General features: G+C 40.1%; 1 protein-coding gene, 1 long non-coding RNA gene and 1 other non-coding gene across 6 annotated transcripts in view; 2 read left to right on the top strand and 1 right to left on the bottom strand.

The window, feature by feature from the left end:
* The window catches only part of ZC3H11A (zinc finger CCCH-type containing 11A), a 41,281-nt gene extending 25,660 nt beyond the window's left edge, over positions 1 to 15,621 (top strand). For all 4 annotated transcript variants that reach the window (XM_028120368.2, XM_028120366.2, XM_028120367.2 and 1 more), the window contains 10 exons: positions 598 to 708; positions 1,515 to 1,577; positions 2,907 to 3,005; positions 4,481 to 4,549; positions 8,711 to 9,214; positions 10,041 to 10,120; positions 11,287 to 11,617; positions 12,610 to 12,776; positions 13,139 to 13,206; positions 13,631 to 15,621. In XM_028120368.2, coding sequence (XP_027976169.1) covers positions 598 to 708; positions 1,515 to 1,577; positions 2,907 to 3,005; positions 4,481 to 4,549; positions 8,711 to 9,214; positions 10,041 to 10,120; positions 11,287 to 11,617; positions 12,610 to 12,776; positions 13,139 to 13,206; positions 13,631 to 13,889 — 1,751 coding nt within the window. In that variant the 3' untranslated portion in view covers positions 13,890 to 15,621. The remainder of the gene's footprint in view (positions 1 to 597; positions 709 to 1,514; positions 1,578 to 2,906; positions 3,006 to 4,480; positions 4,550 to 8,710; positions 9,215 to 10,040; positions 10,121 to 11,286; positions 11,618 to 12,609; positions 12,777 to 13,138; positions 13,207 to 13,630) is intronic.
* Positions 27 to 24,434, bottom strand: LOC114222029 (uncharacterized). Its single transcript, XR_003611854.2, has 3 exons — positions 24,026 to 24,434; positions 18,037 to 18,102; positions 27 to 651 (listed from the first exon to the last, which is right to left on the bottom strand). It is a non-coding gene; the product is annotated as an uncharacterized LOC114222029 (long non-coding RNA).
* Positions 11,985 to 12,087, top strand: LOC114222046 (U6 spliceosomal RNA). Its single transcript, XR_003611858.1, has one exon. It is a non-coding gene; the product is annotated as a U6 spliceosomal RNA (small nuclear RNA).
* Positions 24,435 to 24,524: the final 90 nt, after the last annotated feature.

Here is a 24,524-nt window from a genome sequence, read left to right as displayed (position 1 = left end):
AAAATCTTAAAAAAGAAAAAATCATATTGAGAGAGGAAAAACTTTATTTTGTAGTAGATGAATTCTTCTTAGGAGCTGCTAGAAATTTCTTCTAGAGTTTGCCTCTGCCTGGTCAGTCTGTATTTCCAACCCTAAAAATTACAGATACAGTGTGAAAAGTATTATTTAGAAAGGATCAAATGGTTAAAGTATTCGCTTGCTAAAGCTTGTTCTGTAGGAACCTTGGAGTTGTGTTTTGCAGACGATTAAATTAGATTTTAAAAGGTTGAATTGACACACTTGGTAGCTGGTGTGCTTCAGGTTAACTTTAGAATGTTAGCCGCCTTGGTAAATAAAAGTAGATTGAATGCCTAAGTCACTGAAAATTTTATATTTTATTTTTACCTTGTATCCAAAGCAGATAAGAAATAGGGATTATCTCCTCTCTCCCACCCCACCCCAGTCAATTCACTATAGGCAAATAGGAACAGAAAGACTGGCTTGTAGTCATCCAGTAGTCTGTATTGAACTTAACTGATCACAGAAACAAAATTTCTTGGCTTATAATAGCTTAATTTGCCATAAATTATTTGCTCTTCTTTGACTTGCTTTATTCAGAAGGTTCTTCCGGAGTTTCCAGTCTTTTACTCCAACCTCAGCCCATTCCAGGTCCTGAAAAAGAGAATGTTCGGACTGTAGTGAGGACAGTAACTCTTTCCAGCAAACAAGGTGAGGTATAGGTAGGTCTAGGTTAAGAGTTGTCAGGCTACCACTTTTTAATAACTGGGAGAGCAAAGTCCTTGGGTGTAGTGTACCTTTGATGGATTTGCAGGAAGACTTGAGTATATTGGTCAGATAGAAGGATGAAAAGAAAACTCAGTGCATTTGACTCTTACTTGAAAGGTTGACATTCTTGCTCAAGCAGCTCTCACATTTAGGTATATTTCATTTTTACATTTACTCTTTATCCATTCAGCAAATTTATTGACTGCCCATTGCGGGCAAAGAACTATAATAAACTCTAAATTATAGAAAATGTAAGCTTTTTCCCTTAATAGTTTTAAACCTGGTAAGAAATATGACACAAGTAATTGTAGTATACAGATACATTTAAATGTGCTGTTCAAAGAATAAAGAATAAGGGGAAAGAGAGCGCACTTTGTGCTGGTTTTCAAAGTTCTACATGAGAGCTAGCAATAGAGTGTGATTTCATTTAGCATATCGAAGTGCACAAACAAAAAAGTATAGCTGGGGTTTCTTAAGCAATTGATTAGAACACACCTGTCTTCATATACTTGGCTACTGTTAATAATTAGAACTGTATTAGTGATCCCTTTGGGCTGTGCATTTGGCTGTTTAAATTACTATTTAATAGACTGAATCTTTTTTCCCCCCATGTGACAGTCTTGAGATGTGATTTTCAAGAGACTTTCTGGGTGGGCTCATGATATCAGAGCATATTTTGTACCTATTATTATTTACTGAATACAGAAAAATTGGGTAATAGTAGAGAAATTCTGTTTTTGCCATTTCAGGAGAAGAACCCTTGGTAAGATTGAGTCTCACTGAGAGACTGGGAAAAAGAAAATTTTCAGTAGGTGAGATGAATTTTGTGCAGATCTTTTGTTTTCTTCTATTTGTGCATTAACATGATAATATCCTCCAAAACTGACTTTATACAATATCCTGTTGATACTGATTTATTTGCTGGTCCCTCTGAATTGGCTGAAAGAACTTACAAAATTTGTTTTTCACATGCATTATACCTTTCACTGATTTACAGAAATTTATAGTGTTACAATTTAAGTAGATTGTAACCAGCTTTTTAGAAGGTACTACATTGAAAAAACAGTAAAGAAGATACCTCTTTGTCTCTTTGGACAAACCGAAATTTGAGTTTTTTCGAGGGAAAAAAGTGTCCAGTTAATATAAATTTGGTCCCTCAGTTTATTAATGGTATTTTATGTTTAGGGAAGTGTTTTACCGTATTATTGAATTGTCATGTACATACCCTAATGTGTCTGTCTCAAAAGATTTTTGAAAATCTTCTCTGATTTCAGCTATTCCTTCATACTCTTCTTAAAATGTGCTTGCAAATACGAAATCTTACCTGTTTTGTGTTTTCTTTGATACCATTTTCACTGCCTGAGAAGTTTTAGGTAAAAAATACAGCTTTTTGATGTCTACATACATGTAAACTTTGTGATTTTTGGTCTCACATTTAAATTATAAATGTACTGAGTAGGGAGAAAATCATGCCCTGTGTAGGGTCTTTCAGATTTTTAATGGGACGCTGCAAAGATTATCTTTAGTCAAGCAATCTGAAAAAGTTTTTAACTTGTGACATTTAAACAGCTCCTATTGAACAGTATAATATAATGACCAGTCAGGAAACTTGGTAAAGTCTTGGCTCTATCACTAATTTGGTGACTTGAGTAAGATAGAATTTTTCATAACCTTAGATCTCTTATCTACAATTGAAGAGAGGGGGCTGTTTGTTCTTCCAAGTTTTCATGTCACAGGAAAATATAATGATTCCTTTCCTGTCCACCAGGAACATTCCGGGTGCATTTAACCACAGATACCCCTAGAATTTAGCAAGTGGCCATTTAAGATGTTTTTTGTATATGAAGTTTTTTTCACATATTCCTAATTCTGAATTTTGGCTTTACTTGGGGCTTATCATTCTCCATTTGTAGTTTTAGTCAATTATTTGATAGATGTTGATTTGTGCATTCTACTTTTTGGCCCTTATTCTTTCTGGGACATTTTTATTCTCTAACATTGAGTTCTGTAAGGACACTAGTGAATGAACACACTATATAAAATGCAGAAAACTGACATTCTGCGTTGTCTGTTTTGCTTGTATTTCTTAACCTTGTTGAAGACTGATTTGAACTCTTGAACTAAGTTCTCTCCGTTCGTAGGTGGTGACAGTGATCCTCCATTAAAGCGTAGCCTTGCACAGAGGTTGGGGAAGAAAGTGGAAGCTACAGAAACTAACACTGACAAAGCACCAAAGAAAGGTACCTTTGTTCTAATATACTCTCTGTGTGTGTGTGTGTGTGTGTGTGTGTGTGTGTGTGTAAGTAATCATGACACTTGTTTCTTGTAATGTTAACAGGTATGGTTCGTCATTCTTTTTTGTTCAGGTAAATTAGATTATCTTGTGTTTGTATTATTCAACAAACATTTGAGTATTTATTCTAGTGCTAGATTTTAGGGAGATGCCACTGGATAAAATAAATACCATCACAGTCCTCAGGAGCTTATAGTATAATGGCAGATAGGAGTACTTATATATATTGTGATAAATTCTGTGATGGAAAGAGTACACAGTGTTATCGGAGCACACAGGAAGGGCACTTCTTTTACCATCTGTCAGGGAAGGGTTCCCAGGGCAAATTATGTTGAAGCAGACCTGAAACATGAGTTAGGAATTAGGCAGGTGAAGTTGAAGGACCAGAGGCTATGCTGAGGCAGAGAAAGCACAGAGCTAAGAAAGCAGGATATACTCAAGGGACTGAGTATGGTTGAAACAGAATTGGGGGTAAAAGAGCATATTGACTGGAGAGGAGGAAGGAAGTGGATCATATGGAGCCTTTTAAGCCATGGTAGAGAGTTTGGACTTAGTAGCAAACCATGGGAAGGTTATGAACAAGGATCAAAAGCTCAGATTTGCATTTTAGAACCATCATCCTGCCTAAAATATGGAGAAAGATTAGAAGGGGACAAGTGTGCTGTCCAGGATATGAGTTAGCAGGCTGTTAATAAAATAATCTAAACGAGAGGAGTTAGTGGCGTAGATTTAGTGTTCTAAAAGTTGGTATGGACAGATGTGGACTAAATTGAGAGATATTTGGGAGTTAGAATGATTACGTGGTTGAAGTTCTATTTATAGAAAGAAGTCAAGGTTGGACTTTGTTTTCCTTTTATGACTTGGCAGTGAAACATTGGTGTTAATTACTGAAAGAATAGGTGGGGTTTTTTCCTTTTTATTGTGTTTAGTTTTAACTTCTTTTGAAGATGAGAAACTTCCACTTTTCCTCTAGCTGAAGAGACTTTAATGAGTAGATGTTTTTGTTTAGGGTCTTTCTTGGCCTCTCAGAGCAAACAAGTTACTCTTTTTCTTTGCAGTCATAACCTTTTTCTCCTTGCCTATTGATCATATTAAAAATTTTCATAAATAAAAAGCACATTTTAAATAGACTTGGGGCCTAAGATTATAGAAGTTTGTACAATAACAAAATTACTTCCCTGAATTCAAGTTTCTGCTTTTCAGATCTAAAAAAAGATTATTTTTTTAAAGCCTTCCAAAGTGCTCTAGGGAATCCATGATTCACATAGGTCTTGTTCTGTGGAAAAGAAAAATTTTAAGACCTTAAGAGATTTCTTCTTTAAGTGTTTGCATTAGAAGACAAACATAAACCTAATTTGTGAACTTTGAAAAAAAAAAGGTCTCTGTTCAACTTTTGGTTTTTAAAATACATATTTTTTACAGTTCATGTTTCCAAGTCTCTGAAGGAGCGATTAGGCATGTCAGCTGGTCCCAACAGTGAGGAGGCAGCAGGTAGGTAAACCCTAAGACCAGCTTCTAATATTTTTTTCCTTGCTTTAACAATCTTTACCTTTTCTCTGATTTATTTTCCTGTTGCAGTTAGGTTAGGGCTTGTGTCTTTTGTGATTTTATTTGGTTTTTTTTGGTTTTTTTTTAAGTAATTGATGACTCACTAGTATGAATTTTTTTTTAAGATTTGAGAGAGAGAACTAGTAGTGGAGAGGGGTAGAGGGGGGCTGGAGAGAGCGAGAGAAGCAGACTCTCTGCTGAGTAGGAAGTCTAACATAGGACTCAGTCCCAGGACCCGGATATCATGACCTGTGCGGAAGGCAGACGCTTAACTGACTGAGCCAGTGAGACGCCCCATGAATTCTCTTAAAAGATGGCGAAATGATCAGTTCAACATAGCATTAGTAGTAAGAAGCTAGAAACTACCTAAATACCCAACAAAAATTCAACTAAGGTGGTTATGTACAAAAATAATTATTGTCATGAGTCATATTTTGAACAATCATGATTTGAAAAACTTCTCACATTATATTGAATGAAAAAAGGTACAAAAGAACACATTGCTTTTGACCTTTAGATTTAGGGTAAGAATCTTATTTTGTGGGGGTGATGAAGTTTATTTTCTTATTATAGAACTTTCTCTCAGAAATAACATCCGTATGTATGATTTCAGTTTTGTAAAGATAAAAATATATGCCTTAGAAAAACACTGCAAAAAATACACCAAAATAATTTTCTTCTCTATATTCTGTACTCTTCCTGTACTCTTAATTTTTAAACCTTTTAAGTTGCAAGATCTAACCACTTAGTGTATATATGTATACAGTTTAAAGAATAGTAAAATGAACCTGTACTCCAGCCATCCTGCTCTTTTGTACCTCACTCTTTTGATTGAACCAGCCTTGCACCCCTCAGTTTGATGCTTTTTAATTTTTATATATATGCTTTTTAATTTTTATGTCTATGTTTATGAATGGTGTTAGCCTATGCTTTTCTTTTTTGTCCTATATTAAGATTTTTAACAGCATCATAAAAAGAGAGTCTGATGTTAAACATTCTTACTCTTTTGTAAAGAACCTGGGTTTATTCTTCAGAAACTTTTATAATTTTCTCTTTATTCCTCCCTGCTGTGCTGGGACTTTAGTACAGTAGGTCTAAACATGGCACTTTGGGTTGATTCAGCCCAGTGTTCAGTGGGCCCTTCAAATCTGAGGACTTAGTTCTAGAAAACATTCCTCTCATTTCTCTGAGTATGTCTTCCCACTCTTCTTTTGGTTTCTCTGTGGCTTTCATACCAGACAGAGGCTGGAATTTCAGGACATAGGCTTCACGTGTCTTCTAACCTTGCCTTCATGCTCTCCGCTCCTTGGCTTTTTGTTTGTTTCTTTGGTTTTGATTTTTGTCTCACCTTCTATGGTCTTTGCTTGGCTTTATTATCTAGGTCAGGAATTGACAGACTTTTTCTCTGAAAGGTCAGATAGTAAATATTTTAAGTGGTGCAGTCTCCACAGCTACTCCACTGTGCGGCCATGGCCACATTGGGCCCATCAGCTATAGTTTGCCAAGCCTCTTCTAGATGGCTGGTTTTTTAGTATTTAGTTCCTTTGGTGGGATTTATTTGTGCACCTGTGTTTGTATCTTCTAAGACTTTTTTTTTGTTCTCTGGTTTCTCCCTGTTTCACAGCCTGATTTCAGGCTGCCCTGGAGTTTCCAATTGGAATCTTTAAAAAAAAAGTGTGTATTATCTTGTCATTTCCATCACTTCTGTTTGTTTTGGTCCACTTTTTTTTTTTTTTTTTTTTAAGATTTTATTTATTTATTTGACAGAGAAAGACATAGTGAGAGTAGGAACACAAGCAGGGGGAGTGGGAGAGGGAGAAGCAGGCTTCCCGCAGAGCAGGGAGTCCGATGTGGGACTCGATCCCAGGATCCTGGGATCATGACCTGAGCCGAAGGCAGACGCTTAATGACTGAGCCACCCAAGCGCCCTGTTTTGATCCACTTTTAATGTTGTGGTTTTTTTCATAGCTCTTGGGCTTCCTTTGGAGGTTCTAAAGGTCTTATTCCCAAGTGGTCCTCTCTCCAGACCGGGAGACACGAGTGAGGGCTGCCTGAGGCGGGGAGGGCATGCTAAAAGTCAGCTTGTGTGGGTTGCAGGCTGGAAGGCTAGGGGCCCATACCATTGCCACAGTAAGAAAGTTTCTTTCCTTCCCTAACTCTCCTTTTTCCTCTTCTCCCCTCTTCTTTTTCTGCTTAGCATTTGTTGTTCTCCCTCCAGCCCCAACCTAACTTGCTCCCCTCCCCAGCAGATTCTCCTCTTTTCAGGGAGCAGTTCCAGGAGAAAGTCATGACTGGTCCTGCTGCTCTATAGGCCATCCTTACATTTCTACCCACTGTTCTTTTCCTACGAGTTTGGCAGTTTTCTTTGGCTCTGCTGGGAAGAACAGATCTCACTCCTACAGTTTCATTTGTTCTTTTTCTGTTTTTCTATAAATTCAGATAGCTGCTGTCTTATCTCAGAAATCCCTCGATTTATGCTGTGCCAATAGCAGCCTTGTTTTCCACTACTGTTGTGGGTTTATTCTATTTTTAATGTCTTCTCTATTGTTTTGATAAAATTTTGGTAGAGTGGGGAAACAAGATCTTCATGTCACCATTCACACACTTCCTTGGAGTGGAAATTTTGAGATCAGACTACCATCTTTAAATGGAAGAATTTCCATTTAAAGCCTAAGCAAGTAATTCAGTATCTGTTTGAGTGTTTCCTATATACAGGTACTATACTAAAATATTTCAGATAACTACATATAGTCCGTTTTCATGAAGTATCTAGTATGGCTGGAAATGCAGGTAGTTGCAGTGCTGTGATCAGAGAAATAAACTAGATTGGCAGGTGTCAGGTTCTAAACCGAACTCAGTTAAAAAATAGGCAGCAAGAGAATGAGACCAGTAGGGCATACTCTCTGTAGAAGGGACAGCATGTTCAAAAGATGAGGTGAAACCAAACATGATGTGTTTAAGGTTGTTAAAGGATATTTTTTGTTTTGGATCTTTCATTAAAAGCTGTCATTCAGGGGCCCCTTGGTAGCTCAGTCGGTTAAGCGTCTGCCTTCAGCTCAGGTCATGATCTCAGGGTCCTGGGATCAAGCCCTGGAACAGACTCCCGGCTTCTCCCTCTCCCACTGCCCCTCCGCCCTGCTCGTGCTCTCTCCCTCTCTCTCTCTCTCACAAATAACTAAAATCTTAAAAAACAAAACTGTCCTTCAGTTATCAAACACATGTGTATAATCTCCATATTTTTGTTTTTCCCACATTACTTCACTATTTCTTTTAGCCTTTCAGTAATGACGACAAGCATATCTGTCAAATGTGAAATTTGTACTTTAAACAGATGTAGAATGACTAACATATCATTAAAAATAGCACTTCAGTGGCGTGCCAATCTTTGGGCCTTTCCCATCTTTCTTCTGTCTCTGTTTTACCTCCTATTCAACCTTCAAATATCACTTAAACATTACTTCCTCTGAAAAGCTTCCCTTAACCAATTCTAGACAAAGGTTGGGGTTCTTCCTCCTACATAGTATTATACTTTCTTTATCAAAGTTATCATTATTGGGGTGCCTGGCTGGCTCAGTAGGGCATGCAGTGTAGCTCTTGATCTCAGGATCATGAGTTCAAGCCCCATTGGGCTTAGAGCTTACTTAAAAAAAAAAAAAAAAACCCACGAAGTTACTATTCCATACTGTAAACTACGTGTGGGCAGAGATTGTGTTTTGCTTATCATTATATTTCTAGCACAGTGTCCAGCACCTGTTATAAATGAATGGAAGAATTAACTTATTGCCATTTTGTTAAGATTTATAATGACAGGTGTCTCCAACTAATAAATGGCTTTGAGATTCTTCAGGAATAAGCTTCTGAATAGAACTCCAGCAAAGCAGTAATTTTTGCCACCTAAGAGTTTTCATTGAGGGCCACTACCTGAAACGTGCAGTATTTTAAAAGTGAAATTGAAACTAATATACATTGATCATTTTAATTACCTGCCTACATGATACCACTCTATTAGGACTCTGCCCTGATCCAAGAATAGAGAGAGCATAAGTTGTTAAGAGGTGAATGCTAAATACAGTGACTTGTTTTTCGCCCCTCCCGTGCAAACAGAGAGAGTCACTAAAGTTGGTGAGATCCATGTGAAGACATTAGAAGAAATTCTTCTTGAAAAAGCTAGTCAGAAACGTGGAGAATTGCAACCTAAACTCAAGACAGAAGGACCTTCAAAAGTTGATGATTCTACTTTAGGAACAAGAAGCCCCTCCACTATCCGAATCAAAACTTTCTCTGAGGTCCTGGCTGAAAAGAAACATCGGCAGCAGGAAGCAGAGAGGCAAAAAAGCAAAAAGGATGTAACTTGCATCAAGCTAAAGACAGATAGTGAAATTAAAAAAACAGTGGTTCTGCCACCTATAGTTACCAGCAAAGGACAATCAGAGGAGCCCGCAGGTAGAACAAAGTCTATGCAGGAGGTGCACATCAAGACACTGGAGGAAATTAAACAGGAGAAGGCACTGCGGGTACAGCAGAGCTCTGAGAGCAGCACCAGCTCCCAGCCTCAGCTTGAGGCTGCCCCAGGGGCAAGGCGGCTTCTCCGAATCACAAAAAAACCAGGTAACACCACAGTTTGGTCTGGGGGCACCTGGGTGGCTCAGTCGTTAAGCTGTTAAGTGTCTCCCTTGGGCTCAGGTCATGATCCTAGGGTCCTGGGATCGAGCCCCACATCGGGCTCCCTGCTCCGTGGGAAGCCTGCTTCTCCCTCTCCCACTCCCCCGCTTGTGTTCCTGCTCTCGCTGTCTCTCTCTGTCAAATAAATAAATAAAATCTTAAAAAAAAAATAAAGTAATGGGGAGCCTGGGTGGCTCAGTCGTTGAGCGTCTGCCTTCGGCTCAGGTCATGATCCCAGGGTCCTGGGATCGAGCCCCGCATTGGGTTCCAGCTCCGTGGGAAGCCTGCTTCTCCGTCTTCCACTCCCCCTGCTTGTGTTCCCTCTCTCGCTGTGTCTCCCTCTGTCAAATAAATAAATTTTAAAAAACAAAACAAAACCAAAAAAACACCACAGTTCGGTCTGTAGTACCATTTCCCCAGATCATATTTCAGGGTCCAGAGTGCTAACCATTACACCATGGAACCCACTTCCCCAGATCATATTTCAAAGGGCAGTATTCCACAGGATTTTCATAGTTCTGTGAGAACTTTACTCAGATAACTTTGAAAACCACTGGATCAAATGAAGTTAAGCTCTTTCTTTACAGGAGTGCTATATAGACCTTTGATATTTTAAGGTGCATTTTGAAACTTTATGAGGGTGAATGGGCTTCATCTACAATTTTATTTGTCCTATCTTATCTTTATTTTCATTAAGAAAAATTTTACTTAAACTGTTCCTGAAGTTGCAGCCTAAATGAAATAATTAATGATGCGTTTAATGTGAACATAGGTATAAAAGAAGAGAAGAAACTTCAAGAAGGAAGTGACGTTGCTTCCCAGAGCAGTGTTATTAGAACAGAGGCTAAAGAGGTGAGTTTAAGATCATTTCATACTTTTGTTCATGGCAAGCAAAGGCCAGATGAATGATAAAATGTGCCTTTTAGTTATAGCATAATAAATTTTTAATGCTTCAGTAATAAATTAGGTAAATAGTCTTTCATTATGCTTATACTATTCTATGAGAATTTTCTGTACTTCTGTTTATAATAGTGTTCTCTGCCCCCTTAAAGTTGTCTTTTTTAATTTGGCCATTTAACGTTTTTGAAGCTAAGCATAATGGCACTTATTTACAAAACTTGGGGACTTTTTTTTTTTTTAAGAATTAAAAACGCTATAATTCTGCAACCCAGACATAACAACCATTAGCTTTTTTCATGGGTTTTTCTCAAGCCTTTTATTTATGTACATATGTATGTGAACTTGTTCATTGTTTAACTCGTGTTTAGAAAGTAATTGAGAACTCTATAGTGTATCATTTTGCAGCCTGCTTTAATTTTACTATATTCATAATTCTTCAGGATGTTTGTTTTTACTGACCATGACATAATGTTCTATTACATCAATATAGTCTGCTTCTGGACATTTATATTTTGTTTTACACAGTTAAGGTAATGAACATCCTTGTCCATAAATCTTGTGCAAGTGTCTGATTATTTAGGAGGCATTTGTATTTGACTTAGGGTCATGATTGTCTAAGCCTATAAAATTGGGGTTTTCATTGTTCCATATATCTTTAACTTTTCATCTTTAGCTTGGTATTTTCTATTTAATATCAAAGAGCAAAAGCTCTGGTGTTCTGGGTCGTGTTAAACTCTGCTTGACATGAATGTCAGCCCAGTAACTTAAACAAGATTTTCTTAATCGAGATGAAATTGACATATTTATATTAGTTTTGATATATTTATATTAGTTTCAGGTGTACTTTTTTCTTTTAAACAAGTTTTTGTTTTGTTTTGTTTTTAAGATTTTATTTTTTAAGTAACCTCTACATTCAGCATGGCGCTCGAACTCACAACCTCGAGATCAAGAGTCACTTGCTCTACCAACTGAGCCAGTCAGGCACCCCAAGTTTTTTCTCGGTGGTGGTGGTGGTGGTTTTAATTGAGCTATAAAGCCTGGTAACTTACAAATAATAATTATCGTACGGATTGTTAGAGGTATGAAATTTTAAATCTGTCATTTAAATTTGCCCACAGGCTTCAGAAGAGACCACAGGAATTGGCATCACCAAAATTCAAGTCAAGAGGTGTGAGACCATGAGAGAGAAGCACATGCAGAAACAGCTGGAGAGGGGCACCTCACAGAAGGAAAAATCAGTTTTGACACCCCTCCGGGGAGACGTAGACTCTTACAATACTCAGATAGCAGAGAAGCCGGTGCTCACTACAGTGCCAGGCCTCACACGGCACCTGACCAAGCGGCTTCCCACAAAGCCATCCCAAAAGGCAGAGGTAGAAACCTCAGGCATTGGGGACTCAATACTGAATGTGAAATGTGCAGCACAGACCTTGGAAAAAAGGGGTAAAGGTGAGTGGTTTTTCTAGTGTATCTTGCTTTAGGATTTGAAAATTACCAAGTTTCCAGTAACTCCCTAGCAACAATTAAGTTAAATTCCATTTGTATTGTGTACTTTTCACACAGGTGGAAAGTAATATTTGTGATAATTCTACTTAAAAAGACAAAGCTCCTTTCTCAGAATTTAAAATTGCTATTTAAAAAGCTTTGTCTAGGGGCACCTGTGTGGCTTAGTCAAGTAAGCCTTAGGCTCAGGTCACGGGCTCCCTGCTTACTGGGGAGTCTGTTTCTCCCTCTCTCTCTCCCCCTCCCTGCTCACTCAAATAAATAAAATTTTTCAAAAATAAAAGTAAAAAAAATAAAAAGCTTTGTCTAAAGGTTGCTTCGGCAGCACATATACTACAATCGGAATGCTCCAGAGAGGATTAGGATGGCCCCTGTGCAAGGATGACACACAAATTTAGGAAGCATTCCATATTTTTAACTAAGTCATGGGGACGTAACATAGCACGGTGACTGTAGTTAACAGTACTATATTATGTATTTGAAAGTTGCTAGGAGAGTAGATCTTAAAAGTGCTCACACAAAACAATTGTAACTGTATGGTAATGGATTAACTAGACTTACTGTGGCAATCATATAGTCACGATATGTACAAATATTAAGTCATTATGTTGTATACCCAACACTAATATAATGTTATATGTCAGTTATATATCAGTGGGGGAATAAAAGCTCTCTGTGATGCATCTTTCCTCTGGTTTTGAAGAAGGAAAACACCAGGGAATGGAAGAACAGTAGCGAATTCAAGAGCCAGTGAAAGGAATTGAGTATACATCTACATTATGACCACATTGTAGTGCACATTGTTTATGGGTTATTTTCACTTTGGGGGTGTGTATGATATTTCTAGTATTGTGAAGGAATTTTGATATCTAAAGTTACTCTCCATGTAAAAGAGGAATTATTCTAACTATTAATCAGATGTTTTCTGTCCCTTGTAGCTAAACCCAAAGTCAATGTGAAGCCATCTGTGGTTAAAGTTGTCTCATCCCCCAAATTGGCCCCCAAACGCAAGGCAGTGGAGGCCCACCCTGCTGTCATTGCAGCTGTGAAGCCACTCAGCTCAAGCAGTGTCCTACAGGAAAGCCCCACCAAAAAAGCAGCTGTGGTAAGAAGTAGATCCAGCTAAATGGTGCTTTGGTCCTGTGGGAGGAAAGCAGGAAAGAGTCACTCTGCTAGCTCTGTGTGCTACTTTTGCCATTTCCGAAGCATTTTAGTTGTTTAGGTTGTTACTGTATTCTACATTCACAGACATTTTTGGAGTGGCAGAATGGAAATTTTTTTTTTTTAGGCTAATTCTTAGGTGGCAAGATACTTTATTTCTACACTCAGCCTTTGGATTATTTATTCTCAGATTCCCAGGCTTAAAGAATGATAACCATGGTTCTAAGAAAGTGGCAAAGTAAATGAATATGCTCAAATAAAAAAAGCCGGACTCCCACTGAGTTAACCTTCCTTTGACTTTTGTAGGCGGTTGTCCCACTCCTTTCTGAGGACAGGTCAGTCACTGTGCCTGAGATGGAAAAACCTAGAGACAGGTAAACCTTGCAATTCTTCTTAACCAAACTTTAGGCCACTATTATTATTTATGTACTCTAGAGAATGACACTGCTAAATAAATCTTCAAACATGTCCAACTTAGCCACTCAGACCAACTTAATAGCGAACTTAAATCTGCTAAACTTCCAATTAATTACAAGAAAACATATGCATCCAGGGTTGCTGTTCTCGTTTGGTGCCACTGTTTATATGTTGATTGCATTATTTTTGCAGTGTTTTCAATATCTGTCTGAATTGTGCTTTAAACGGGTGAAAATGCCTCGCCAAATCAGTAAAATAATTCTGTGTTATGTTGTTAATCAGAAATAACTCTTTGTGTTCCTGAGACCAACGTCGGACCATTCATTCAACCATTAACAAAGGGCAGTTTTCTAATAATCTTTTGGGTTTTTTCCCTTGCAGTCTTGTGCTGCCTCCAACCCAGTCCTCTTCAGATTCCTCCCCACCAGAAGTATCTGGCCCTTCTTCATCTCAGATGGCCACGAAAACTCGCCGACTCAGCTCCACCTCAACAGGAAAGCCCCCGCTTTCTGTGGAGGATGATTTTGAGAAACTAATATGGGAGATTTCAGGAGGCAAATTAGAAGCTGAGATCGACTTGGATCCTGGGAAAGATGAAGATGACCTTCTGCTTGAGCTATCAGAGATGATTGATAGCTGAAGGCAGTAGAACATTTAAAAAAAAAAAACAAAAACAAAAACTGGACTTAGTTTCATCTATTATAACATTTACCCAAGATGATCATTTCTTTAGTCTAGAATTTGCCCCCAATCAGACGTATACCTCTGAATTACCTGTATGTGTCCTGGATTCCTTGGGGTCAGATTTTTAAAGTCCCTTGATAACCATTTTGTCCATTCGATACCATGGTTTAGCATCTATGAGAAAAATGTTCTTACACCTCCCCACAGAAAAACTGAGAGGGAGAACCAAGTCAAAGGGTGCAAGAGAACTTAGTGACTCCTTGAGGTGTTTGTCAGTTTGGGCTTTTTTCCTCTTTGCTGTAGTATTTCTTTTATGTATTGTCTTAATGTACTTATTAATGTAACCTGAGTTTGAAAAGGATGAAGACCAGCTGCTGCCAGTGAGGACCAAATTTCACACTACCACTAAACAAAAGATCCACTCTGTCTGCGTTAAATTGTATGTCTTTTTAAAGGTATTTGGAGATTCAACTAAGCTTTAGAGAAGGCTGAGCAGCTCTGGAAGCTTGTAATCTGGACATAACTTTTCAACCTGATTTCCATGCTTCTGCTGCTCTGTCAGCCTCTGAAGAGCAATAGCTAATTTATTATTACTGTAATTTTTTAAGGCTTTAAAGTGCCTCAGGGGTCCTCTGAAACTAATTTTCTATTTCTGGGATTCCCTGGATTCTTAATAAGAGATGGTGACATAATGATTAGAGGAATTCTTTTTTTAGCATGAAAGTTGTCCTTTCTCTTCTTCAATACTTGCCTCCTACTGGCATTGAATTCTCACAGGGATTAAAATTGGTTAATTTTTTATTTCTAACTCTCCCAGCAAACTCCTCTTGCCCAGTTATTTATTTGGTGCCCTTTAACCACCAGAGGGGAAAAAATGAACTCCTCCAAGCTGCCAATATTTATCTCTGGACTGTAGCAGTACACCAAATTGTACTGTAGCAGGGATGATTGAGATGCTCTGGGGGTGTATTGTATACCTTCCAGTTTTCTTCATGTCTGAATTGAATTTTCTTTTCTTGATGTCAGTCTCCTTCATATCACCTCAAGGTTTAGACTTGTGAAGGAACAAGTATGATGGGGATACGAGTCTTGAAAGGAGACATATTGTACATAATCAGAAGGAAGAGGAAAAAAGGACTTGTCCGTTTTGATACTTTGCTGTAGGTGGCCAGTTTTGTTTCTCATAGGGAAATCTGATCCACCTGTCGTGTTGGCTCCTAAGGAACTGCTGTTGTAAGCGGCTCATCAAGAGTTGAACCTCATGTAGCCTTGTTGGGAATATGGAAAAGGAAGAAAGCCACAGGACTGCCCATTCAGTCTTGGGAAGATCTGGATGATTCTGCACACAAGCAAAAATGACTTGAAATTTATGTACAGACACCTCTCTACCAATCCATCTTCAGCTGACTGAATGTTGTATAATAGCCCTTCTCCAAAGCAGGGGTGGAATGTTCTGGTTTCACCACAGATTTTCTACTCATTTCATTTTTGGAATCAGCTTAAAGATTCCAGGTCCCTTTTGTATATAACCTTTATTCTTTTTCTTTTTTAAAAATAATTTTGTTTCATATTTAAAGTCCTTGTATTAGTCAATGATTCATGTTCAGCATTATTTGAACCATTTGCCATTACAAGAAAGAGAAATACTTATTTGTGTTTTAAATAAAACTGGTGTAGGAAAGTCTGGACTTAATGAGTTAAGTGGTCATACATCACTTCAGCCTAGGATCTGCCTCAATGGGGGGGGGGGGGTCCAGTCAGAATGTTGTTGGCCTCTTTTGTAAATGCTCCAATTTCACAGATGCTGTGTGGCTTTAGAAACTTCTCACAAGGACGTATTGCCAAACTTACCCAGAAGTATGCTGTTTTAGCCACATATACTTTAGGAAAGAACTAACATTAAATGGGGAGGATTTTATCATTGTTAACTCAGGTAATGCCATTAATTTTTTAAAGATTTATTTTTTTTATTTTAGAGGGCATGTGCACACCAGTGGAGAGATGGGCAGAGGAGGAGAGAGAATCCCAAGCATATTCCCATTGAGCACGGAGCCCGATGCAGGGCTTGATCTCACGACCCTGAGATCAAGACCTGAGCGGAAATCAAGAGTTGGACGTTTGACGATTGAGCCACCTGGGGACCCCAATGCCATTTAATTTTTTTAAAGGAAAGAGGATTTAGAAGTGATCATAGATGGATTCATTTAAGAACTCTGAAGCATGAAGTCATATAAAAAATTTCAGAGAAGTCCCAAGTGTTAAGTAGTATGCCAGTTTTTAAGGGAATACACATAAATTTGTTAGCAACCAACAACATAGATTTTTTTCCTAATAAACAAGTTCAACTTTTCACAAAAACAGATTGGGGGCTTCTGGGTGTCTGGCTCCCCTGTTAGCAAGGGAGTCTGCTTGAGATTCTCTCCCTTTGCCCCAACCCCCTTCGTGCACACTTGTGTGTGCACGCCCTCTCTCTAAAATAATCTTTTAAAAAAAAATCAGAAACATTCTGTATTGGGTTTTAAGTGATGATGGTTTTCAGTTTTAACAGAAGAGGGCCCAAATGGGGACCCCGGGGTGGCTCAGTCAGTTAAGCATCTGCCTTCAGCTCAGGTAATGATCCCAGAACCCTGGGATCAAGTCCCGCATCCGGCCCCTTGCTCAGCAGGGAGCCTGCTTCTCCCTCTGCTTGTGCTCTTTCTCTGACAAATAATCCTTAAAAAAAAAAAAAGGTCCAAATGTGTTGCAGTTTGGCCACAGCCGAAGTTTCAAGATAGTTTGTGACTCATGTTTTTGTCTCAAGATAAATGATCCCTAAAGTTCTGACCTTAACTTCAAACAAATCCCAATAGGTCCTCTCAGATGACCAAAACAGAGTTTTTCACCTCTCCAATCTTTGAAACCACCATAGAGTTAGATTGATAACTAATACTGTTTCAGAAATAAAGCTTAATCTATGTTGATCAAAGTACAATGTTACTTTTCTAAAATTGTGGCCTCATTTTGCTGGAATATTTCGGCAATTCTTTAAAATGGATTGCTTTTTGGGCGCCTGGGTGGCTCAGTTGGTTAAGCGACTGCCTTCGGCTCAGGTCATGATCCCGGAGTTCCGGGATCGAGTCCCACATCGGGCTCCCTGCTCAGCAAGGACCCTGCTTCTCCCTCTGACCCTCCCCCCTCTCATGTACTCTCTCTCTCTCATTCTCACTCTCTCAAATAAATAAATCTTCAAAAGAATGGTGCCAGAGTTGATACAAATTCATGCACATATCTCTCAAAGAATTATCTACTCCATAATATCAATAATGCATACTCAATAAAATAATATTAAAAATTTGTTTAAAAATGGATTGCTTTTTGTCAGTTTAGCAACAGGAAATGGGTGGTCTCCAGTTGCTGTCCAATATTTAAACAACATGCTATGCTACACTGGAAGATCACTGCTTTATATCCCCACTGTAGTGTCAGAAAGTATATTCCTATGTGCAACTGGGTTTGATCTACTGACTTTCAAGAGCTCTTTATTTCTTAAATCTGATTTTAGGAAGCTGCTTGAAAATCTTTGCAAGTTCCCACAACCCACACATCAGACTGCATTAATAACTTATTCTCCAAACTGTGCTTCAACTTAATTGAATTTGCAAAATGATGTTAAGGGCATGAGCATAAAGAAAATTTTTGATCTTGACCATTTTCTTAACATTTTACAATAAAATGAGCAAAGAATCAGCAAAAATTAAGGAGTCACAGATTTCCTGGGAGCCTAAGAGGAAAGTACTCAGGTTGCATTTAACTGCTAAGGTGTTACAGAGGCTGAATCTATGGTGATGAGCAAGAAGCAGTGGATTCAAACTTCGCATTGCCTGTCCCTGGGTTTTTTGGGTCTTTGGCCCCATGTCTGGTTTGTCCTCAGGAGTAAGACAACAGCCTGCAGAGTTAAGAGTAAGGGTAAGCAGAGCCAGTCAGATTCTGAAGAAAGAGAAGAAAAAAATATTCAAATAGCCTCTTGTTTGTTGAATAAGTGAAATAGGGAATTGGCTGGGTCAAGAAGACTAGAAACGAGAAATTTCAAGGGAAGAGTGAAGCAAAATGGAAGGAATCCTTACCTGACAGGTGTATACGGTGAAGGAGGTCCCTTCTTTGGGTTGGGGATCTCAAGGAAGGTGGCCGAGCTTAGAAAAACAAGGGAACGTGAAATTAACACATCAGCATAACTGCCACAAAGTATTTTGGACTCCCACCCCTTGAAGAGACTCAAAATAGAACCTAAATTCTAACCATCACTTAACACTACTGTCACCAGGGAGAGGAGTATGATGCAAACCCCTGCCCAAGAAATAGAGGAAGTACTTTTAAGAGAAAGGTATCAGGGGGCACCTGGGTGGCTCAGTTGGTTAAACCGCTGCCTTCAGCTCAGGTCATGATCCCAGGGTCCTGGGATCGAGCCCCACATCGGGCTCCCTGCTCATGCAGTAAGCCTGCTTCTCCCTCTGCCTGCCGCTCCCCCTGCTTGTGCTCTCTCTCTGTCTCTCGCTATCTCTGTGTGTCAAATAAATAAATCTTAAAAAAAAAAGGTATCAGGAATGAAGTAGGTGCAAGCATAAGTAGATGATGCTATAGAGGGAATGAGAAGTCAGTTTGAGACTGGTCAGGAAAGGCTTCCTTGAGGTGCCAGAGCTGGAGTTTTGTGTAGCTTTCCTAGCAAAGTAGAAGGTGTGAGCTACTAACAAGGCCAACACAGCAGGTAAGATTTGTTTACAGTGACCTCTGACCATCCCATTGGTACTTTCTCAGGCTCTGCTTTGTCTTATTCTTGCTCTCAATTTGCTGTCAACCATTCTTGGCTTAAGTGTAAACTGATCTTTTAATCAAAGATTTTAAATGCAAATCTGAGTCACTGCTTTGAAAAGTCTTCCAATCTTTCCCTCTCCCTCCACAATTATATTCAGGTCCCTTAGCATGGCATGCAAGGCCCTGTCCTCCCAGCCTCCTGCCTCACCCTTGATGCTCTCCACTCCAGCAAAACTCCAAGCCGTCCACTTCCCTTGAACACTAATCTCTCTCCAGCCCTTTGCCTTTGTTAACGCTGTCTTTCTCCCTAGAAGTCTCTTCTTTTGGCTAACTCCTACACATCCTATGGCCTCCAGGCTACTCTCCCAACACTCTATTCTTCCTCTCCCCAAATTGGGGTTTGGTGTCCATCCACCAGGCATACGCTATTTGTTTACCTCCAACATTTTTAAAATTGTTTACCTGTCCATCCTCCTCAGCAGAACAGAAACTTGAGACAGAGATTCTTACTGACCTATATATTCTCAATACCTAGTATCGTAACAAAATACCACAGACTGGATGGTTTAAGCAACAGAAATTTCTCTCAGTTCTGGAGGCTAGAAGTCCAAGATAAGGTGTTTGAAAATTTTTTTCTGAGGCTTCTCTATGGTTTGCAGGTGCCACCTTCTCTGTCCTCATGTGGTCTTTCCTCTACGTGTACATGTCTGTATTTTAATGTCTCTATGGACACCAGCCATCTTGGATTAGGGCCCACCCATATGACTTCATTTAACCTTAATTACCTCTTTAAGGGCCTATCTCCAACTATAGTCACATTCTGAGATGCTGGGGGGTTAGAGCTTCAACATATGCGTTTCAGGGAGCACACTTCAGCCCATAACAAAAGGCATTCAATAAACATTTGCTGAATGAATGAAAAAGCTCTTGGCCCATATACCCATGTCAGCGGCTGCCGATCTTTGCTAGGCTGCCCTGTCTTTGCAACCCCATTCTTTGGAATGCTTATCAATAATATTCAGCAAGCCGTGAGATGGAAGGAACTTCAAGCTAAGAGGAAGGATGTTCTTCAGTATTTAGGAGGCCCGGAACTGACTCTTTTCTTAGGGTGCATCTCTTTGGTATTTGTTGTTGTTTTTTAAAAATTTTATTTTTAAGTAATCTCTACACACACCCAGCTGGGGCTCAAACTCACAACCCCAAGATCAAGAGTTGCACGTTCCACTGAATGAGCCGGCCAGGCGCCACTCGGTATATCTCTTTGGACCAGTGATTTTTTTTTTTTTTAAGATTTTATTTATTTGACAGAGAGAGACACAGCGAGAGAGGGAACGCAAGCAGGGGGAGTGGGAGAGGGAGAAGCAGGCTTCCCGTGAAGCAGGGAGCCCGATGCGGGGCTCGATCCCAGGACCCTGGGATCATGACCTGAGCCGAAGGCAGACACTTAACGACTGAGCCACCCAGGCACCCCTGGACCAGTCATTCTTAATTAAGATTATTATCTTAATTAAGCTATTTTACAGACACCTCTGGGAGTGTCATGAAAATCTCAAATTTTGCAAGAATGTTATGATTAGTTGTAATTTAAAAAGAGAAACTAGTTTCATAGTACCTTCCACTACCTAATGAATTTATGGAACTGGTGATACAGTTGACCCTTGAACAACACCAGTCTGAACTACACAGATCCACTCATATATGGATTTTTTTTTTAAAGAGTTGACAGCAAAAGCCACAAGGCATTTATCTACAAATGCCCAACCCAGCCTTCAAGGGACCCAACAGAAGGCAACTGATGCAGGCGTCAAGTCCGCCACCCTCTAAATTCTCGGGAGGCCTCTGAGGCCCTCAGCAGCCCCTGGAAGCCCCAGGACCCAGCAGGGCAGTAGGTCGCCCTGTGTGCCTACAGGGTGATCAAGTTGAGTGCCAAAGGTTGGTGGGCAGGAGGGTGGGCTGAGACAAAAGCCCAAAGGGGTGGGATGGCACTGCATAGGGAGCCCTGATCCCTGAGTTCTCTGTGCACTGGGCTCCCAGAGGCCAGTGAACTCACGTGTGGCTGCAGCTGCCCATGGCCACGGGCCTCTGGTATACCTCCAGGCCACTGGGGCAGATGTACTGTGCATCCAGGCCCTTGTCACAGCCCACAGGCCCACCTGGGGGCTGCCCCTGCTAAACCAAGGCCTCCGGGCTACAGAACAGCACTATACTGGGGCCAGGCCTGCCACGACCCTGTCCCCTCCCAGCCTGGCTAGCCTATACTCAGGTTTTTTTCAATGAATATATGTACAGTACACTGTAAATTTTATTTTCTCTTATGATTTTTTTTAAAGATTTTATTTATTCGAGTGAGAGAGAGAACATGAGCGGGGGGAGGGGCAGAGGGAGAAGCAGACTCCCCACTGAGCAGGGAGCGGGATGCGGAACTCTATCTTAGGACCCTGGGATCATGACCTGAGCCAAAGGCAGATGATCGATCGACTGAGCCACCCAGGCGCCCACTGCCTTGTTATTTTAAACAATGCTGCAATGATTACATTATATCACACATGTAAGTTTACCTGTAGGTTTAAATATCTAATACTGCAGCTTAATAATTTATATTTCCACCACTCTTTGATCTTTGTCTATGGCTTCTCAGTGTAGTTTAACATGCATGCCTCATAATGAGTGAAGTTGGGCATCTTTTCATATGTTGGAAGACCACCTATATTTCCTTTACTGTAAACTGATTGTTCACCCACCTCCATTGCCAATTTTTATTTTGGATCTTTGTGTCAGTTTCTGGCTGCAAATTCTTTAATCTTTAACAGAGGTGGGCTCTATTTTTCCAGCATTTGAATCTGGCCTGAGGTGTGAACTGTATACTAGTTCCAAGCCTGGCCTTTAAAAGGTACTGTTGGCTTCAGCTTTGGTTTTTTGGAGGTCTGGGCCACCATTTAAGAAAGTCATCCTAGGGGTGCCTGGGTAGCTCAGTTGGTTAAGCATCTAACTCTTGATTTCGACTCAGGTCATGATCTCAGGATCATGAGACTGAGCCCCCCACCACCACCACCTCATTGGCTCCACACTGGGTGGATTCTCTCTCTTAAGATTCTCTCTCTCCCTCTCCCTCTGCCCCCCACCCCAACAGGCATGTGCTCACACTCTCTCTTTAAAAAACAGAAAGAAAGCATCCTACTCTGCAAGAGAGACCAGGTGTGAGGCCCTGAGGCTGCACAGACATGGAGATGGAGCCAAGTGAGGCCAGCTTTCCACACACACACACACACACACACACACACACACACACACACTCTCTCTCTCTCTCTCTCCAAACCCTTAAATATGCCTTCTGGAGCAAAAACAAATTGCCCAACTGAGAGCTGCCCAAATTCTTGACTCACAAAATCATGAATTATAACAAAATAGTTGTTGTTTTAAACTACCAAGTTTTGAAATATTTCTTTCACAGCAATAGAGATGAGAAAAGCATTTTTTTAAAGCTCTTTATATACTAGTAAAATTAGCCATTTCTGTTTGACGTGGTACAAACATACTTCTCCCTGATCTTTGACTCTGCTTACTGTGGTGGTGTTTTAGTCACCCAAAACTTTATGTGATTTTTACATAATTGAATTTATCACTTTTTCTTCTAAAAACCAGCAAGAGCATACAATTGAGAAAAAGACAATTGTTAAGAAGAAAGAGGCAATGTCTATGATTAAACTCGATAAACTAGCAAGAAGAAACTAAAAACTAAAGAAAACTGAAAAATTCCCAAAGACTCAAAGGGAAATTTGAACAAATAGACATAAGGTAGTTTAAAAAAATTGATTCTAAGTTTTTCTCAAGTTTAATGTAATCACAGTAAAAATACCAGAAGGATTCTTTTAATTAGATAATTCTAAAATAAGAACAGCTAAGAAAGTTCTATCGACTTCTATAGTCCTACCAAATAAGGAAAATCATACAGTACTTACAAGAGTGACACTGGAAATACACAAAGATCAACTGGGCAAAATATAAACTATACATATATACATACACTTGTATATTATAAATGTGGCATTTTATTTTTTAAAAAAATTATTTAAGATTTTATTTATTTATTTGACAGAGAGAGACACAGTGAGAGAGGGAACATAAGCAGGGGGAGTGGGAGAGGGAGAAGCAGGCTTCCCATGGAGCAGGGAGCCAGATGCGGGGCTCAATCCCAGGACCCCGGGATCACGACCTAAGCCGAAGGCAGACGCTTAACCGACTGAGCCACCCAGGCGCCCTATAAATGTGGCATTTTAAATTAAATGGGGAACAATAGTTTTTTGTAAATGTAATGGTAAAACTGGGTAGCTGTCTAGATATTATAAAGTTCTATCAGTTCTAGGATATACTGGGATAACATTTTAGATGGAAAAAGATTTAAATGTAAAAAAGCAAAATCACTTAAGAGAAAAAATAAGGGCGCCTGGGTGGCTCAGCCAGGTAAGCATCCCACTCTTATTTTTGGCTCAGGTCATGAACTCAGGGTCATGAGATAGACCCCTGCATCAGGCTCTGTGCTCAGCTGGGAGTCAGCTTGAGATTCTCTCTCTCCCTCTTTTTCTCTTTCTAAAATACATAAATAAATCTTTAAAAATAAAGGAAAAAACAAATCTCATGAGTTTTATAATCAGATGACTGGTTATAGGGATCAATCCCCAAAAGTTTAGGAATCATGACTTCAGACACAGGAAATTGCAAGTGCAGCTAAGCATCTCTGCATCTGAAATGAGACAGGTATGATAGTTTCTTCCATCCATGCCACCTTGGAATTCAACTGATCCTGTTTACTTTGTGGACAACATAACCCTCTATTGGGATTGGAGGGGGGACTTTTTTTTTAAAACAATTATTCCATGCAGTTTCTAGCTTTTTATATTTCAAAACTCACTTTCATATCCTTTGATGTCAACATTTTTATGAGGTATTAATATCATCCTCAACAGAAGACCTCAGTTAAGCAAGTTATGATTCTGCCACTTGCCCCTGTCCCCTTGGAGGAATCCCTTCAACTCCGATCTCAGTTTCTCCATCTGTAAAATGGGTATTCTGGTCAAACACCATTTCTGCCAGGCCTCAAGCCACTGACAAAACCTAACAGATTCCAGCTCCTCCCTTCCAGCTGTGTTACCCTGGAAACGACGTGTTCCATCCAACACGGAGGCCTTGCTGAGTCCACACACATGCTACCCCTTCACTGAAATCCCCAACCCCACGATGAAAGACCCTGTCATTCTCCATCTTGGTGACAACGAAGCCGAGACACGGCAAGGCTGAGGAACTTACCCCTTGGTCAAACACACCGTAAGCGAGTTGCATTTGGGCCCAGCCATCAGATTTCAGGGCTTCCCCGCTAGCCATGCCCTGTCGCCACCTTACAGTAAAGCCCCACAAAGGAGACGGGAGTGGAATCGGCTACACAGCGAACCACAGCGCCTGGCTTTTGAATTCGGATTGTCTGTGGCTGCGAGGGCCAGGTGTGGGGGGGCCCCCCCGAACTGGGGCTTCTCGCCACCATACCCTCTAGACGGCGATGCGGCCCATCATGCCTAAATTCCAGGGAAACAGGCCTTAGGAAAAGCACTAGACCAACCCATCTCACAGAGAGAGGCACGCAGTGTGACCACTCGACTGTTTAAAGCCGACACATAAAATGGAGCCGTGATGGCGCCGGAGTCCGCGCCACTTCCCGCGGCGGCCGCCCAAGCGAAGCCCCTCGGCACCTCCTCCCGCCTGCCTCCAGGTGGTGCTGTAGGACCGACTCACGTTCTAAAGTGCACAGCCT

Source organism: Eumetopias jubatus, unplaced genomic scaffold (genome assembly GCF_037043125.1).
Source record: "Eumetopias jubatus isolate StellerSeaLion01/CBP00866 unplaced genomic scaffold, mEumJub1_p1.0 scaffold_12, whole genome shotgun sequence".
Taxonomy (NCBI): Eukaryota; Metazoa; Chordata; class Mammalia; order Carnivora; family Otariidae; genus Eumetopias; species Eumetopias jubatus.
The sequence above is the reverse complement of the archived record's forward strand: the minus strand, read 5'-3'. Positions and strand labels throughout refer to the sequence as shown.